The following is a 17,015-nucleotide window of genomic DNA, read 5'->3' as shown; positions in this document are numbered from 1 at the left end:
CCCCCAAAAATAGACGCAAAGGAACTTTTAGCGGCCTTCTCTCCGTGTAATGGCGCCAAATACCACGAACTTCCCTTTCTTGGTTTTTATCCATCTGGCCCAATTTCGTTGGATTTCCCGTACACCAAACCACACGTCGGGATTCCTTCCCCCTGACTCTGCCCAGCGTGACCGTTCCACGCCTCCGCATATCACACATGGCCTCCCGAGACCCTAAGATCATCCTCACACGGGAACGATCCGGAATAACAGGGCTACGGAAGACGACCATCGCGGTCAAGAAATAAGAGGTCATCTTGGCGTCTCCCGCGGCCCATCTGGACATCCAATCATCTCCAATTGTGTTAAAAAGGCATGATTTCAGGAAACAAACGCTAAACTTTACCGGTAATGTTTGGCACTGGCTGTTACCCTTCTTGTGGTATGGATGCTCTTGTGTAAGGATTTTCTGGCGCCGCGGTTGCCATATCAGCACATATGTTTCACATCATTTTTTTCCCCCATATCAGACGTTTCCTTTTGAATTGAGCAGGTGCTCCAAACAATGGGGGGAAATATATTTTTTGGCAGCCTGCTGCGCGGACAACCCTTTATTTGTTCGTTTTATTTGATATTTCAGTTTTTTTTCTTAGATAATGGTCAACAGATGCGGACACCATTGCATTAACCCCTTCAAGTACCACACAGAAGTTTCCAGTCTGGAAGAGAAGAGATAAATGATAAATTAAATGATTTAGCATTATTTATAAACTCTTAATTTATGAATATATTGTATTATATAGTAATCATATAATATTATATATAATAAATAATGAAATATATTATATTGTTAGATAGCATAATATGTGGATTTGCCCCCTCGTGTTCTGCGTGTGGCATTTAACTGCCATGCCACCGAGCTGGACACGCAATCTCGTCTTAATGTAGCAGAATCTGAATAAAAAAAAAGCGTTTGTGGGTTTATTTAACATGCTGAGGTCAGTGGAGTATTTCCCTCTGGTTCTGTCCTAGGCCTGACCCAGGATTAGGGTGACCACATTTTTTTCTGCCATTCAGGTACACACTATGAAGCAGATGAGATCCCACACACAGGTGTATTATATATACATACACTGATACATTTTATATATTATATATATATATCATATACACCCTGATTCACATATACTATTATATATTAATTATTAAGAAGCCTTGGAAACCATGTTGATTTCAGATTTAATAAAATACATACACTCATTACAGACATGAGTAGATATAGAATGTTAACCCCTCTATTACCAGGCATGAGTAGATTCAGAGAATTAACTCCTCTATTACCAGACATCACACACACAGTAACGTAAACAGACAAACACAGTGACAGACGAACAAACCTTGTGACAAACAAATACACTCACACAGACACAGTGACAAACTGTCAAACACATACCTGGGGCCGGCTGCAGCTTACTCTTGAGTTAGTGTGAAGGAAGAACTCAGCCTATCCGGAGAGGCTTCTGAACTCTAAGGCAGTCAGGAGAGTTGAGAAGTCTCCCCTGATTGGCTGAGACCTCCTTCACTCAGACTCCTCAGTCCGGGACAAGGCATTGTCCTGGATTGAGGCTGCCCGGGATATGTGGTCACCGCACTACCAGGATAGCTTTTTCTAATGCCCCCTACACGGCTGCTGTCCAGGATATGATGTTGGCAGCTATTTGGGGCACCGCCAATAAATCAGGACTGTCCTGCACCTAATGTGTTAAGCATTTAAAAGAATTTATCAGTAATAAGCCCTGTATAATGAATAGATAAATTAGTGAGCCGACCCTGTGTAATGTATAGATAAAACAATGCGCCGGCCCCTGTATAATGTAAAGATAGGCCCCTGTAATATGTAAAGATAGTGTTGGCCCTTCCTAGTGAATGTTAAACCTAGTTAAACCAGTAATGTTCTCTATGGAATAAACTCCAGACACTTGGGAGGTATGGTTACAATGTGAGAACGCTAATGTTTGTGGCAACCCCCCCCCAAACCCTGAGACGGGGCAGTTGCCCCCCTCGTCAACCCCTGGGGTCCAGTTTTAAACTGGATACATCCAGCACTAGGCACAGGGGCACCTGGAAACACGCAGGGGCAAGATGGAGGATCAAACAGGTAGTAAAGGGGCAAATCCGTTAGAGAAAACAAACAGTGAAGGACGGCGGTTTATCTGTGCAAGAGCCTAAAGGGGCAACAAAAATTAGAAAAGACCCCCAACATAAAACTATAATCAATTTATTTACATATATTTGTAATGTTTTTAATGTAAAGAAACATACTTAATTATTCTTTCTATTGAGTGTGCTAACGGTGGGGGGCAGAGAGAGGGTCTCAGGGGGTATCAGGGTGAGAGATGGGATTTGCCCCAATCACCAGGAGTCAGTCAATAAGACATCCAGGGCTGCAGATACTCCAGGGGCGCTGCAGCCACTTGGAATCTCTTTTGTCCCTCTCCGGCTTCCTTCCAGAGCTCCCCGTACGTAACATTATCCACCTCATTCATACGCTAGCTCTGCTTAGCTATCCACCAATCAACAGTGGCGACTACAACTCCCGACTTTCCCCGCGCATGCGCAATGTCACCGGCGCGCCATCTTGACAGCGGGAGCCGCAATCAAACCAAGCGGATTTGTGCTGGCCGAGCTGCCCGCGACCGAGCCTTCCCCGGGAGGTGGGTTTCGGTCCGAGGACCTGACAGAAACACCGAGGACTCTTCCAGTCGCACCGGTCCCATTTATTTTGCGCTCCTTAAGAAGCCCCCCTCCTTCCTGTGTCACCTCCTCTTTTTGTTAATGCCCCTTATCCATGATAATGTACCCCGCATTTTACCCCTTCTGCCCCGTTTTTCTGCCTCTACCCATTTGTCGTTGTGTCCCTGTAGTTGGGTTATTGCAGTAAAATGGTTGGTACGGGCTGCCCCCCGGTCTCTGCTTATTACATCATTTACAGCTGCAGATGCAGTTTCCTGCGCGCGTATTACCTCATGCACGCTGTTCAATGTGAAAAACCATAATTTTGTTATCTGAAGTCCTTCACGGTTCCAAGTAGCTGAAGATGCACCCAGCTTGGGTTGGGTTGCCACCCGTTTCCTCATCCTCACTCAGCTACTGGATGGCTGAGGATGATGGGCAGTTGCATCACTAGTTCTGGGAGGCAGTAGTTGCCAATGCTTGCAAATCTCTCCAAGAAAGGCTTCCTTTAAGAGACCTGCCATTGTCTTGCAGGGAGGGAGGTCTCCGGATCAGGGGTAAAGATGCCCGTGGTGTGGCCAACACTCCTGGACTTCAGCAGGGATGAATGCAAGAGGATCCTCCGCAAGCTGGGTGAGTCACTCGGTCATTTTCCTTTATTTTAACCTCCATTCCGCCCTCTTATTCGTCTCTTAACCCTGTTCTGCTCACTGCGCACGCGCTTCCTAGTGTTATGAGTGACTGGTGTAATCCCCGCCCACTGACGTCATCCCATAGCTTCCTCTTGCCTTGTGCAGTTTGTAAACATTGCGACGACAGCGGAGGCTTGCAGTGCGAGTGGGGGAGGGGCGGCTACACGGGATCTCCTAACATTGTATTTATCCGATTCTCGGAATAAATCATTTTTCATAAATATCTTTCAAGTTATCTTGTTGTAGTTTTTACTCCAAAATATAATCATTTCAGGAAAAAAACATATTAGCCGTCTATATGAGTTCCCGCTCTGTTACAACTAGACCAAACTCCCGACTCCTTATCATACTGCCTGTGGGGAACAATAGAATGACTCAGTCTTAATCACACAACCAGACTCTCTGTAGAAGGCGCTGGGGGGTTATGTTAATGTATACAGCGCTGGGGGGGTTATGTTCCTGTATACAGCGCTGTATATTTCTCATGGGGCTCCCAAAGAAAGCACATTTTCCATCTGATTCCTATTCAGTCTGTTGAGTTGGCCTCCCTTCTCGTCATATTGTGGAACAATCTGTGCCATCGACTACAAGTCCCATCATCCTCACGCGGAGGGGTTGTAATGCGACACATTGTTTAAATGCGATCCAAAATGAAAATAAAGGTTTTGGGATGGTGTTCGGGAGGATAGAGGAATGGAGGTCATGTGATTAGTTTGCCACACTCGTCACTGGCGGCCGGAGTATGCCCTTGGCTTGCGCGTGAAGTTCTGGGTATATTTAGGCCGACCTGAAGTGACACTCGGACCCGCCGACTCCTCTGACAGCTGCCGGCCTCATGAATGTGTTTTTTTTTTTTTTGTTTTTTTTTTTTTTTTAATTTGGTGATTTGTGTGAAAATTAGAATTCTTATAGTTTGGCGTCTGCGCATGTTTTTCAGAACTGGAGGCGTATGCGGGTGTTATCAGCGCTCTCCGTGCGCAAGGAGACTTAAGCAGAGAGAAAAAGGACCTGCTTGGGGAGCTCTCCAAAGTATTAAGGTACCCCCCCGTATACCATCTTTCCCTCTTCTGTTATGTAATGAGATGAAATCCCTCCGCAGCCTTGCGGGCATCTCGCGGAGCGACTCATTTTACCCGTTTCTTCTCTGTTAGCATCTCGACGGAGCGGCACCGAGCGGAGGTGCGCAGAGCGGTGAACGATGAACGGCTCACCACCATCGCGCACAAGTAAGTCGTGGCTCCCCTAACCGTAACCGAGCTTTATTATTTACATATATGACGCGTAATGGATATTGGCTGGAGAGACGATGAGAGAGGCAGGAATTTCAGCAAATTATAATATTTTTTATTAAAAAAATATAAATTTTTCATTTATTTTGAATCCATTGAAACGATAGTATTGACAAGATCTCCGTTTGCGGTTTTGTCCTTTGAAGCTGGGTAATGTTCTAGATTTTGAAGCTGGGTAATGTTGTAGATTAGATCACGGATGTTCTCTCTCCTCTCAGCATGTCCGGTCCGAACAGCTCTTCCGAGTGGTCCATTGAGGGACGGCGGTTGGTGCCCCTGATGCCGCGGCTCGTGCCGCAGACCGCGTTCACAGCCACCGCCAACGCCGTAGCCAATGCTGCCGGACAACACAACTCATCCCTTCCCGACCCCGCGGAGACGGGCAACAAGGAAGGTGAGAGCGGCCCCTAAAACGGCAAAACTAGTCCGCCGGCCCCTAAAACGGCAAAAAATAATCCGCGGCCCCTAAAACGGCAAAACTAATCCGCGGCCCCTAAAACAGAAAAACAAATCCGCACCCCAAAGTTTTTTACTAAGAAAATGGCTCCTTGGTGCTCTGTAGAACCAAGGGAATTACATTTTAAAAAATATATATTTTTAAGACTCAAAGAAACAGTCGATGTATTCTTTCCTCTGGAGGTTTAAGCACGTGAAATTACGCAAGCATTTAAGAGGCTTTTTCGGTTTCTATGGCAACAACCTATCAGAACCTGGTTTTGTGTCACATGACAACTAAGTGTTCCCTACGAAAATGCAAATTAGACAAATCTTTATGTGCGAAAAGCAGAATTTCTGGGAAGGGTTTGATCGTTCAACAAATCAAGAAAAATGTTTCATATGCCAGGTTTAGTAAAAAAAAAAAAAAAAAAAAAATCAGTTTATATTTCTGGTTTACTTTGAAGATTAATCTGCTCTGCCACGGTCTGCCATGGGGGGACTTTAAAAAGGAACTTCTTTTGCATGCACCCCCCAGCCAAAGTAAATCTTAATAAATGGCATTTTTTTATGTATAATTATTGTCTCTTTCAGTCGTAGTGTGTTACTCTTACACTAGCACTACATCCACTCCCACATCCACTCCGGTTCCCAGCGGTAGCGTGGCCACCGTGAAGTCTCCGCGACCGGCCAGTCCTGCGTCCAACGTCGTGGTGCTCCCGAGCGGCAGCACGGTCTATGTTAAAAGTGAGTTCATCGTGTTTCTGCGCATGGCTTCCTTTGGAAGTTGTCGGCTCGTTACCGTGCAGCAGAAAGCACAGTCCGTGGATGTTTACCCTACGCGTTTCTTCCTTGTCTTCTGCAGGCGTCAACTGTTCAGACGATGACGAGAAGCCGCGGAAACGGAGACGTACCAACTCCAGCAGCTCCTCTCCTGTGGTCCTGAAGGATGTCCCCAAAACCCCTACCCCAGTGTCCAAAACCATCACGGTACCGGTTACCGGCAGCCCCAAAATGAGTAACATCATGCAGAGCATCGCCAACTCCCTCCCCCCTCACATGTCTCCTGTGAAGATCACCTTCACCAAACCCACCACGCAAACCACGAACACCTCCACGCAGAAGGTCAGTGCTGCCTGACTGTGGGCAGAGTTATTCATATTTAGAGTGAACTATAGTAGTTTTTTGGGGGTGTTTCTCCCCAAAATTGTCTATTTTATGGGGTTACAGATTAAAATAATATATATGAGAGCAGGTAGCCCAAGTTCCACGGCTTGGGATCGTCCTGATTCTTGTTATCTCTCTTATTGTGGATTTATTGGCAGGAAATTAGATAACGCTGAATGTGCCACGTTTAGCCACACGTTTCATCGTTCCTAAAATACGTCCGCAGCGTTTATTTTCTCTCCCCTTCTTGGCTGCTAACAGGTGATTATAGTCACGACCTCTCCGAGCTCCACTTTCGTCCCCAACATCTTATCGAAGTCTCACAACTACGCCGCCATTACCAAGCTGGTTCCTACCTCGGTCATAACGTCCACCACCCAGAAAGCGCCTGCGGTTGTCGCCTCCTCGCAGACCTCCGTAGGACAGACTCCGTCGAGCGGGAGCGTGGCTGTCACCGCAGTGGTGTCTTCTACGCCGTCGCTGGTCATGTCCACGGTGGCACAGGGTAAGCGCACGGGCTGGCGGGTTTCTCGCTGCTCTATACAGGCAAATACGCGCATGTACTGATATCTATGGCTGTCTATAGAATCTCATTATATGGAAATTTACCTACATGAAAAATAATGAAAATGAGATTTATATACCTTCTTCTCTACGTGATTACAGTGCTCTGTTAAGCGTTACCCTTCGGGGGCCGCAGGTCGGCACTCGCTGAGTTATGTTTCATGACGGATACAAATGATTGCCTCCATTAAAGGTGTCTCGACGTCGGCAGTCAAGGTGGCGACCAACAGACTCCCCTCTCCGAAGAGCTTGATGGCCTCCCCCGGGCAGATCTTGGCTCAGTTTCCGAAACAATACCAGCAGTCCTCAAAGAACCAGGTTCACCAGGTGCCACAATCGGCCACCCAGATGACGCAGGCGGCTACAGTGTCTCACACATCCACCGCTCTGCAGTCTCAGGTGCCCCCCGGGGTCAAACCTACCATTCAGATCAAGCAGGAGTCAGGTGGGTCGATATCGTCGCGTGTCATGTGTTTTGATGGCAGGTTTTATAGCCACGTAGCTACTTTCTCAGCAGAAACATAAGCCCAGTCTGCTTTATTCAGTAAATCCGGCCCCTGCTGCAAACGCAGGAGCCTGGACTCTGTCGGTAGATCGGCCCGTTCGGCCCGTCTCGTCTGCCTGTTTTCCCTGCTGAGAGACTCAGTTTTTCATTTTTCTAATGCAGGCGTTAAGATCATCACTCAGCAGGTCCAGCCCAGTAAGATCCTACCCAAGCCAGTGACCCCGGGGATGCCGAACAGCAGCAATGCTCCCATCATGGTGGTCAGCAGCAACGGGGCCATCATGACGACAAAACTCGTCACCACTCCTGGTGGTAAGCGTTCTTTCGTTGGTTATCGTTGGCTATGTCTTTGTATGGTTACAAAGAGTTAAATGTGATTTATGTCCTTTAGATCTCCCTGAACCAAAAAGTTTCAGATTAGGCCGGTTTAAAATTCTGTCTGAACGTTCTGTCACTATTGGGGATATTCCGACAGAAGTTGCATATTATCTGAGCCACAATCTACTAGACAAACCACCTGACCCCTTATCGTACTGCCTGCGGGAAACAATAGAATGGCTCAGTCTTAATCACCCAGTCGGACTCTCTGACTAATGAAAGTCTAAGGAGGAAGGGACTTCATTAGCATCGCCATAAAGCATCAGCTCAGTGTGGGGTTTGAGCCGGGAAAGTCACCCAAAATATCAGTTGAAGGAAAGCGATCGGTCGGTTTCTTATCAGCCGTAAAGCGAGGCTGGAACCAGCATTCGGAGGGTTCGGTTTGATAGTTGTGCTCTTGTGTTGATTGCTTGATTTCTTCCCCCTCTTCAGGTACTCAGGCCACGTACACGCGCCCGGCTGTCAGCTCGGCCCTGAGCGCTCGAATGACTGCCACCCCTGGGGCAACATATGTGAAGACCACCAGCGGAAGCATAATCACCGTGGTGCCCAAGTCCTTAGCTACTCTTGGGGGAAAAATCATCAGCAGCAACATTGTATCAGGTACGTGTCTGCAAAAGCATTCCGGGTTAAAGCTGCTGTTCCACTTGGATAAATTAATTGCGCTCTGCAGCATGCAAAGCAAATAACCGGATCTGCCGCTTATTCTTGCCTCTGATGGTTTAATCGCTTAATAAAAAAAAAAAAAAAAAAAGTTTCTTTGGCAACAGCCTATCAGTGGCTGCTTTTGTGTCACATGACAAATGTTTGCTGGCTATCCGTTGTTTCTTATGTTCTGGCTTCTCCATACGTTACCTTTTTACTGGTTTAACTCTTTAAGGCACAACCACCAAGATCACCACCATTCCCATGACGTCAAAGCCGAACGTTATTGTGGTGCAGAAAACGACAGGCAAAGGGGCGACTATCCAGGGACTCCCGGGCAAAAATGTGGTTACCACGCTGCTGAACGCTGGGGTAAGTCATGCCCGCCATTAAAGCATTGAGGTTCCTCGTCAAATGATTCAACAAACCCAAACGCCACCTCTAGCCACCGCTGAGAATGTTGGATTGTTTCTGTGTCCCAGCAATAAAGTTTTCTTCTTCTTCTAGGGTGAAAAGGCTTTGCAGGCGATGCCAGCAGGAACCAAGCCAGCAATTATCACAGCCACCCGGCCCATCACCAAGATGATAGTTACCCAACCGAAGGGCATGGCGTCTGCTGTGCAGCCGGCCGCCAAAATCATTCCCACCAAGATAGTGTACGGGCAGCAGGGGAAGACGCAGGTATGCCGCCTCTTACACAAAGACGCAAATACGGTATATTTATTAACGGGTAGGTTCCTCCGCCATCATGTATAGTGCAGTGAGTAAGAAGCAAATGGAGAAATCTCACTGATTTAACTATACATTATACAGGGCATCTCAGTGATTTAACTATACATTATACAGGGCATCTCGGTGATTTAACTATGCATTATACAGGGCATCTCAGTGATTTAACTATGCATTATACAGGGCATCTTGGTGATTTAACTATGCATTATACAGGGCATCTCAGTGATTTAACTATACATTATACAGGGCATCTCGGTGATTTAACTATACATTATACAGGGCATCTCGGTGATTTAACTATACATTATACAGGGCATCTCGGTGATTTAACTATACATCATACAGGGCATCTCAGTGATTTAACTATACATTATACAGGGCATCTCGGTGATTTAGCTTCATATTATACATGGCCAGCCAAACTCTCACTGGTGTTGGACCTTCACAATGCTTCGTTAAATCAAGGAATTAAAACCAAAACTCTCCTCACCATAGCAACCAAAGACAAAAAAAGTTTTTCTTTTTTCATTTATTTTACTTTATTAATTTCTAGAATACTGTATCGGGGTAACGCACATCTGCCAGGCATTCAGCAGAAGCTGTTCGTGTAACGGAGAGGATTTTGTGTTGTCTGGATGTTGGGGATAATCCCTGGCTCTGTTTCATTGTTCGATCTAAGAAGAAAATAGAATTTCTTTAATGTGCTTTTCTTTTTTTTAATTTTCTTTTTAAGGTCCTCATTAAACCAAAGCCGGTGACGTTCCAGGCGACCATGATGAGCGAGCAAACCAGGCAGCTGGTTACAGAAACGCTCCAGCAGGCTTCGCGGGTGGTGGAGACCACAAGCGCCACCATCCAGGAGGTGAAGGAAGACACGGAAAGCAGTTCCTCTTCCACCGAGTCCTCGCAGAGCTCCGATTCCCAGCCTGTGGTTCATGTTATAGCTTCTCAAGGGCAGGAGTGGTCAGAGCATGAAATCGCGTTGGACACGGGTCCGACCATCATATACCAGGATATAGCCGGAGAGTCTCAGTCGGCCACATCCACCATCAAGGCCCTCATGGAGCTCCAGCAGAACACAGGTGAGCTCAGACGTTGTCACGACTAGAGGTCATCCATTCTTTCTCCATGATTGGTCAAAAACCTCAAGAAGCCAATCCTTAGATATCATTTCTAATGCTTCGGCTTTTTCTCATTGCCTGCTTTGTCTAAATTACGGGACCCCTACTACTAACATTGTGATCAACATACTATTTGATTATTAAGTATGTTTTCAATGTGACAATTCACTGTCTAGAGAAGATACCATTTTTTATTGGGCTGACATAGAAACAGCTACACTTTCAGGACCTCGGTCGTCTCTTCTTCAAATTGAATCATTCTATGTGAAGAGGAGACCTCTAAGATGCAGAAAGTTTGTTACTTTATATGGTTTTCTATGTTAGCCCAATAAAAAGTCTCCCCCTTTGACTAAATAGTCCGGTATGGTCAACTGGATATATAGGGAACGTATACATCGGCCACTACAACCTTTATTGGGCCGTTTTATTTGGTAAGACAGACTATAGGGGCGCTTTCAAGGTGGACCTCGTCGATATACTGTTTCTTCACCTATAGGTAAAGTCCGCCAGGTGGCGTCCACCTCCACCGTGAGCTCTGGGGAAGTGCCTCTCACCTCTCTCCTCCAAGTCAGCCACCCGTCGCAGCACCTGCACTCCTCGCAGACCACCCGCACCTTGCTGCAGCACGTCTCCCAGTCTCAGTCGGCGGCGCAGGCGTCCGTGGTCGTAAAGTCCATCCCTACGTCATCGGCGGGAGCGATCACTCATCTCATGCAGCAGGTAGCCTCCTCTGATCCCCTCCGCTGGCCAGGCTGTAGCCACCCATAAACTATTTATTCTCACCTAGGAGAATGACGGACGAAACGTTATGAACCCCGTATGCAAACGGTTAATTTACATACCGTGCTGCATGTTGGTGTCTCGCAGCAGTTTTAAAGCTTATTTTCTATAGCCTTACTGTCGTTATTCAGCCATAACTGAAGCCACGTTCTTCTGGCTAATGTCCTTGCTGGCTCCTTCGCTTCCAGGTCACACTGGGTCATTCCGTGGGTTTATTTTATGTTATATATTCGATTATTGATAGTTTTTGCACCTTCTTGCTTATTTTGTCTCAAAGGCTTTGAGCAGCCACGCAGCTTTTGCCAAGAGAACGGAGGAGACCGTTACGGAGGAAGGAGAGGTCGAGGAGATGGACACCCTGGACCCGCAGACAGGACTCTTCTACAGGTCTGCCTTGGCCCAGAAGCAGCAGAAGCAGATCCACCTGCACCAGGAAGGCGCCCACCTCCAAGTGAAGACCGTGCAGTCCTTACAGACCAAGCAGAAGCAGATCATCCAGCTGCAGCCAGAGCAGATCCAGCACAAGATCCAGCAGAGCGCCCAGCTGTCCATCCGCCAGCAGAGGATCGGCCCCCTGTCACAGGACGGCGTCCAACAGCGCCACATGCTGGTTAAAGAGAGACAGGTGCCCTCCCTGGTGTCCCAGCCCCAGCAGACCGTGGTGCAGGTGCTAGCGGTGAAGACCACCCAACAGCTACCCAAACTGCAGCATGTCCAGGGCCAGCAGAAGATCTACGTGCCGTCGCAGGTGTCCCAGACCCCGGTGCAGCTGTCAACATCTTCTGAGAAAACGTCTACAACACAGGTAACCCCCTCCCCCCCTTCCCCGTGCACATTAGGACCACCTGAAGGCACTCTGATATTTCTGCGCCGCCTGGGCTAAATGTAAAAAAAAAAAAAAGTACTTGGAGCAGTTAGTGTAGAATGTTCTGCAGTGTGAAGTTAATTTTTATTTTACTGAGAGTATGGTAGATAAGTGGAACCGCCTCCCAGCAGAAACGGTAGAGGGTAATATAGTGAGGGGATTAAACATGCATGGGATAGACATACGGCTCCTGAATCTAAGACGAGACCAACGACTGATTAAGGTTTGAGTCGTTACAGCAGGAGGAACGGGCGACTAGCCGGGGGCCGATCTGCTGGCAAATGACTTGCGGTTCTTTCCGTCTCCATAGTTTAGTCCTAAATGTTTTTTCTTTTTCCTCCAGGTACCCCAAACCATAGTGTCGCAAGGATCCGCTGTCACCAAGATCACCTTCGAGGGACATCAGCCTCCTATGGTGTCCAAAGCTACTGTTGGCGAGTGTCTTCCCAAACTCACCCCGGCAGTCGCCAGCATCCTGCCCTCATCTGTGGTGACGGAGAAGCCTTCTGTGTCGGACATCTTGAAAATGTCGATGATGGAGGCAGATATCGACCCAAACGTTGAGCCCATGATTGTGGACCCTCCAAGCAAAGTTACCCCCATCATTAAACCTATGCCAGTATTAACTGAGGGGTCCATACCCGCACAGGCCACAAGGCTACCTGTATCCAGCACCGTCACGTCTACGGTCCCCCCTCCACCCAAATGTTTTCCAGCCCCCATAATCACCGCTGCGCCCGCTGGCGCCCTTCCTGTTCCTTTACCGCCGCCTCCTCCGCTAACCAGGAAAGTCGACGTGCCGGTCGCCAGTCAGATCATCCAGATCCAAAACGTCCCGCAAAAGAGAACCGAAGAAGTGCCTTCTGAGATTATCATCCAGGTGATAAATATGTTTTATTTTACTTTCCTAACGTCCCCCAGCATCGCGATTCCCACTTGCTGTTCGTATGAGGACATCCGGTTAATAACGAAACGGTTTCAGCCAATGTAGACTTTCTGCATAATAGCCACACGTTATCATCTGCAGAACCCAGCAGCACATAAAGAAGCCCCCGTACTTCCAAAAAAGTACATTAAAAAGAGTCGGTGAGTTTGGGCTGTAAGAGGCGTTTCATCTTAAATTTTGATTTCGGGTTAGCTGTACGTAGCTTCTAATTACAAAGCCGCCCGTCGGCCAATGTGACCCCGGTCGGTGCATAAAATGTAGATACAGCTCGACTGGCGTAAAGTTACCCGTAAAGAGAGCCTCAAATTCCGGTCCATTTTTTATGTATGTCCCATCTCTATCTGTGGATTGGCGGATCTGTGGTATGGCCTCCTCTGGGGCAGACATTAAGGTCTATAAATCCCTTTATTATTTATAATGGTTTGGTCCACAAGTGTTGTGTAGAGCGCAGGATGTTGAAAGCTGGCCCTTGGAATTTCCATGTTGCGATTGCTTTGAAGGCCGCACGTAACCTGTGGCTGATTTGGCAGTAGCCATTTGGCCCCATGGGGCCGTGCCAGGAAAGCCTGTTCACCTGAGTGTCTGTCTCTGAGCACCCAGGCAGATAAAGCTGGCAGAGACGTCTCTCGCGGTGAACGTAGGACATGGTTATTTGTGTTAATTGAAACAGGATGAGTTGTTTGATGCCATCGTAGGTACATACAAGTCTTTGTTTTCCTCTGCACTTTCAGACCATCCCTCAGTATCCCATCCCTTGTCGCTCCAGCTCCAATGTGGTGGTGGAACCCAGCGGCCTCCTGGAGATGAATAACTTCACCAGCCAGAGGCTCGGAGACGAGGATACGGTCATCATACAGGACGGGGACAGCGGCGGCATGGAGGAGCGGAGCCAGCGCAACCCGACGCTCAACATCGACAACATGTAGCACCTTCGCCGAAGCGGGAAATGAACGAATGTACAGACCTCCCGAGCTCCAAATCCGTAACCCTAAAGATGGAAACCTCTTTAGCGACCGCGTTTGGACTTTTTTTTTTTTTTTCCGCGTTTTGAGGCCAATCTCATCCTCCTCGTTGTCTCGATTTTATCAGTCTGAGTGTCGGGGGTCTCCACGGTTTTCGCTTCTAACCTGTCAGTTGAAAGGAGTTTTTTCTTTGTTTTTGTTTTTTTTCTGAATCCGTAAATCATTGGACGACTTCTGCATCATTTAGTTTTACGATCTCCGCCTCCCACGCGTAACCTCCAATCAGATTCTGATATGAGAAGTGTTCTCCTAAATTCTTAACCCTTCCACACAAATTATACTGGATTTTTTTTTTTATTTTATCCATATCTTTCTTCTTTCATATTCAGAGTACCATGAAGTAGCAGCAGAAACACTTTCGCCGGTTTCTGCCGTGTATAATACAACTTATTATATTTTTTATAACGGTTTGCTGGTGAATGTAGCAGCCGACCTCTGCTGGGTCCCTAAGCATTTCTTCTACATTTCACGTGATTTGGAGAGGGGCCGGTGATTACGGTGTTCTGCCCGGCGGGTAATAATGGCTAGGGGCTGTAAGTTAACGAGCCATCAATTATTGTAGGAATGCGTCGGAACAGGAAGGACGGGCAGCAGACAACAACTCCCATGACGCTTGGCTAATATAAAAAGAAAGCCTATGGCTGGCTTGGGCTTACAGGCGTTTTAACTCCACAGCTGCTGCTTCGCCCCGTATCCAGCTGGAAGCTCGTCTTATTTATCATATGATCATGGATATTATAGGGAGCTTCAGCAGTAACGTGATTGGTTCCCTGGACAAGTTTTTTTTTTTTACATTAAAACCTGCATCGGGGGTTAAATCCAGCACAGTGGGGAACGGCGGAGTTTGGGGGTCTCGTTAATATTGCATTATTTCCCCGCGGCTGTAAGTTTGTGTATATATTTCTATGTACAGTATAGGTGGGTAAATGCGTGCGGGGGAGGGGTGTATATAGCCACGTGTCGTTTCCGTTAATATTCCTTCAATATGTCGTTCTGTATGCCCCGGACAAGAGCAGACATGCTATGGCAACAAACATTTCCAACCAGTCCGTTTCCTCTCTTTGTGTCACAGGCAGGATTTTTTTTTTTTTTTTTTTTTTTTTTTTTTTTTTTTAGCTTATTACAATTTTAAATAAAATATTCGTAGCCTCACTCTTCAAGGTTATTACTATTTTTATTGTGGCTAACGGAGGCTGACTTGCTTGGAGTCCGAGCCATAATGTCTCCAAACGTTATATATATATATATATATTACATTTGTTTTATTATTTTTAGTGGAGAATGTAAAATATTTTGCCCATGCGCCCGTTGGATATCAGTTCTGCTTGGGTGATGTTTTTTTTTTTATTCCGTTATAAGCCGGTATTTACATTTCAGTCGTTGTATCTGAATTCTGTTGCCGCAGGTTAACCTGACACTTTTTTTGTTTTTCGTGTAAATAGATTTGTGTAAAAGCTGAATATTTAATGCGTTTTTTTACTTGCATGTGTGTATATAGCCACAGTTTTTACGACTGTTTTTTTTGTACAGATATAAATAACGGTTTCACGATGAATCGCCTGTGTTTGTGTATATCCTTTTCGTCCATTAACGGTACCGCGGCCTGCGTTTTTGTTACCATGGAAACGCCTGGTCAATCGTAGGTGTTACGGGGTTTCTGTTCCGGTAAGTCTGGCTACACGGCAAGCAAAGTCATTCGGACGAAACTTCCGGTCCGTTTTGGAAACTACATTCGGAGGGGTACTATTTATTCACAGCCGAAGGCCCCCCCGGGTTTAGGAGGAGATCCAGGCTGGGTTTTTGCACCGCAGGACCACCAGCAGCCCCCACGGTACAGAAGGGCACTGAATTTCTGCCAAAATTAGAAAAAAGGACCCTGCTGGGGTCTAACACCCCCCCCATCGGCTAACAGATCAGAAGGAGAGGGAGAAAATTTGGTTTTCCATTTCAAAAATGTATGTTTGTTTTTTGTTGTTTTATTAAAAGTTGAAAAAATGGAATTTAAAGGAAATGTAAAAAAGGATTCAGAGCCCAATGATGTCACCATGACATCACTTGCCTACTTTTTTTTTTTTTTTTTAGAAGCTTGCCTGAAAATGTAAGCTTTCAGCAGCCTTGAGTGTGGGAATGCACGGCACTTAGTAGATCTACCCCCTCGGACACAAAGCAGCTGCTGGTTACCCGCACGCAGTATACACAGAATGTTGTGACTAGATTGTGATCTCGTAGAGGTCTATTCACTAAAGGGAGTGTAGGCAGGAAAGTTGCGCTTCTAACCCTCACCCCGTTTTCCATTATTAGGGGCGCACAGGCAGGTTTCACCAGCAAGAAGGGGCCCAGCTGGTCCTGCACAATGTATAGCTCAATGGGTGCGGAGACAGACGACTGGTTAAGGTTTGAGTCTTAACAGCAGGAGAAGCGGGCGACTAGACGGGGGCCGGATGGGGCCGATCTGCCGGCAGAGTCTGTGGGAGGATTTTGCATTTATTGGACTGGAGCGATGGATTGTTCAGGGAGCGGAGAGGAGAGTTGCAGAAATATAGATTGTAAGCTTCTCTGACCAGGGGGTTTGAAGTCTGACAGCACGAGGGAGCAGCGCAGGTAACATGCTGGAGACGCAAGTCACGCGGGGGGCGAAGAGGGCAGAGCCAGGGGCATAGGCTTATTCAGGCCTCGTCTAGTCGCCGTTCCTCCTGCTGTAAAGACTCAAACCTTAATCAGTCGTTGGTCTCGTCTTAGATTCAGGAGCCGTATGTCTATCCCATGCATGTTTAACACCCTCACTGTATTACCCTCTACCACTTCTGCTGGGCGGCTGTTCCACTTACCTACCACCATTTCTTGAATTCCTTTACCAATAAACTAGCATCTAGATGTGTATCCTCTCCAAAAGTACCACTTTTCTGTAACATTCTGAGTTCCTAGAAAAGAGGGGCATATGGTTCTGGGTGTCAGAAGGACTGGCCAAACTAAACTGGGGCACTTGGCAGGTATGTTCTGTCACTGTACCCGGCCTATACACCTTGTGTGTCTACATTGGCTCTGCATTATATCTGCCCCAATATAACTACATTTAATTCCCCTTCCACGGGCTGGATTGCGGTATCTGCCCTTGTCTCTGTGACGCGGAACCTTTCTTTCCGCCCCGTGCTTCCGGGGGAC

General features: G+C 47.0%; 1 protein-coding gene across 2 annotated transcripts; it reads left to right on the top strand.

The window, feature by feature from the left end:
- The first annotated feature begins 2,629 nt into the window (after positions 1 to 2,629).
- Positions 2,630 to 13,772, top strand: EMSY (EMSY transcriptional repressor, BRCA2 interacting). Of its 2 annotated transcripts, XM_053456710.1 has the most exons (18): positions 2,630 to 2,693; positions 3,247 to 3,345; positions 4,342 to 4,441; positions 4,556 to 4,630; positions 4,912 to 5,087; positions 5,723 to 5,875; positions 5,994 to 6,253; positions 6,557 to 6,800; positions 7,053 to 7,304; positions 7,527 to 7,676; positions 8,175 to 8,345; positions 8,623 to 8,759; positions 8,895 to 9,068; positions 9,853 to 10,201; positions 10,737 to 10,960; positions 11,298 to 11,825; positions 12,229 to 12,765; positions 13,563 to 13,772. In XM_053456710.1, exons 2-18 carry the CDS (start codon positions 3,276 to 3,278, stop codon positions 13,755 to 13,757), a joined length of 3,795 nt encoding a protein of 1,264 aa, XP_053312685.1. In that variant the 5' UTR covers positions 2,630 to 2,693; positions 3,247 to 3,275; the 3' UTR covers positions 13,758 to 13,772. The 2 variants fall into 2 exon arrangements, with proteins under 2 accessions (XP_053312685.1, XP_053312686.1); XM_053456711.1 differs by lacking the exon at positions 2,630 to 2,693 and having other exon boundaries at positions 3,217 to 3,345; positions 13,598 to 13,772.
- The last annotated feature ends 3,243 nt before the right edge of the window (positions 13,773 to 17,015 follow it).

Source organism: Spea bombifrons, chromosome 2, assembly GCF_027358695.1.
Source record: "Spea bombifrons isolate aSpeBom1 chromosome 2, aSpeBom1.2.pri, whole genome shotgun sequence".
Classification (NCBI taxonomy): domain Eukaryota; kingdom Metazoa; phylum Chordata; class Amphibia; order Anura; family Pelobatidae; genus Spea; species Spea bombifrons.
The sequence above is the reverse complement of the archived record's forward strand: the minus strand, read 5'-3'. Positions and strand labels throughout refer to the sequence as shown.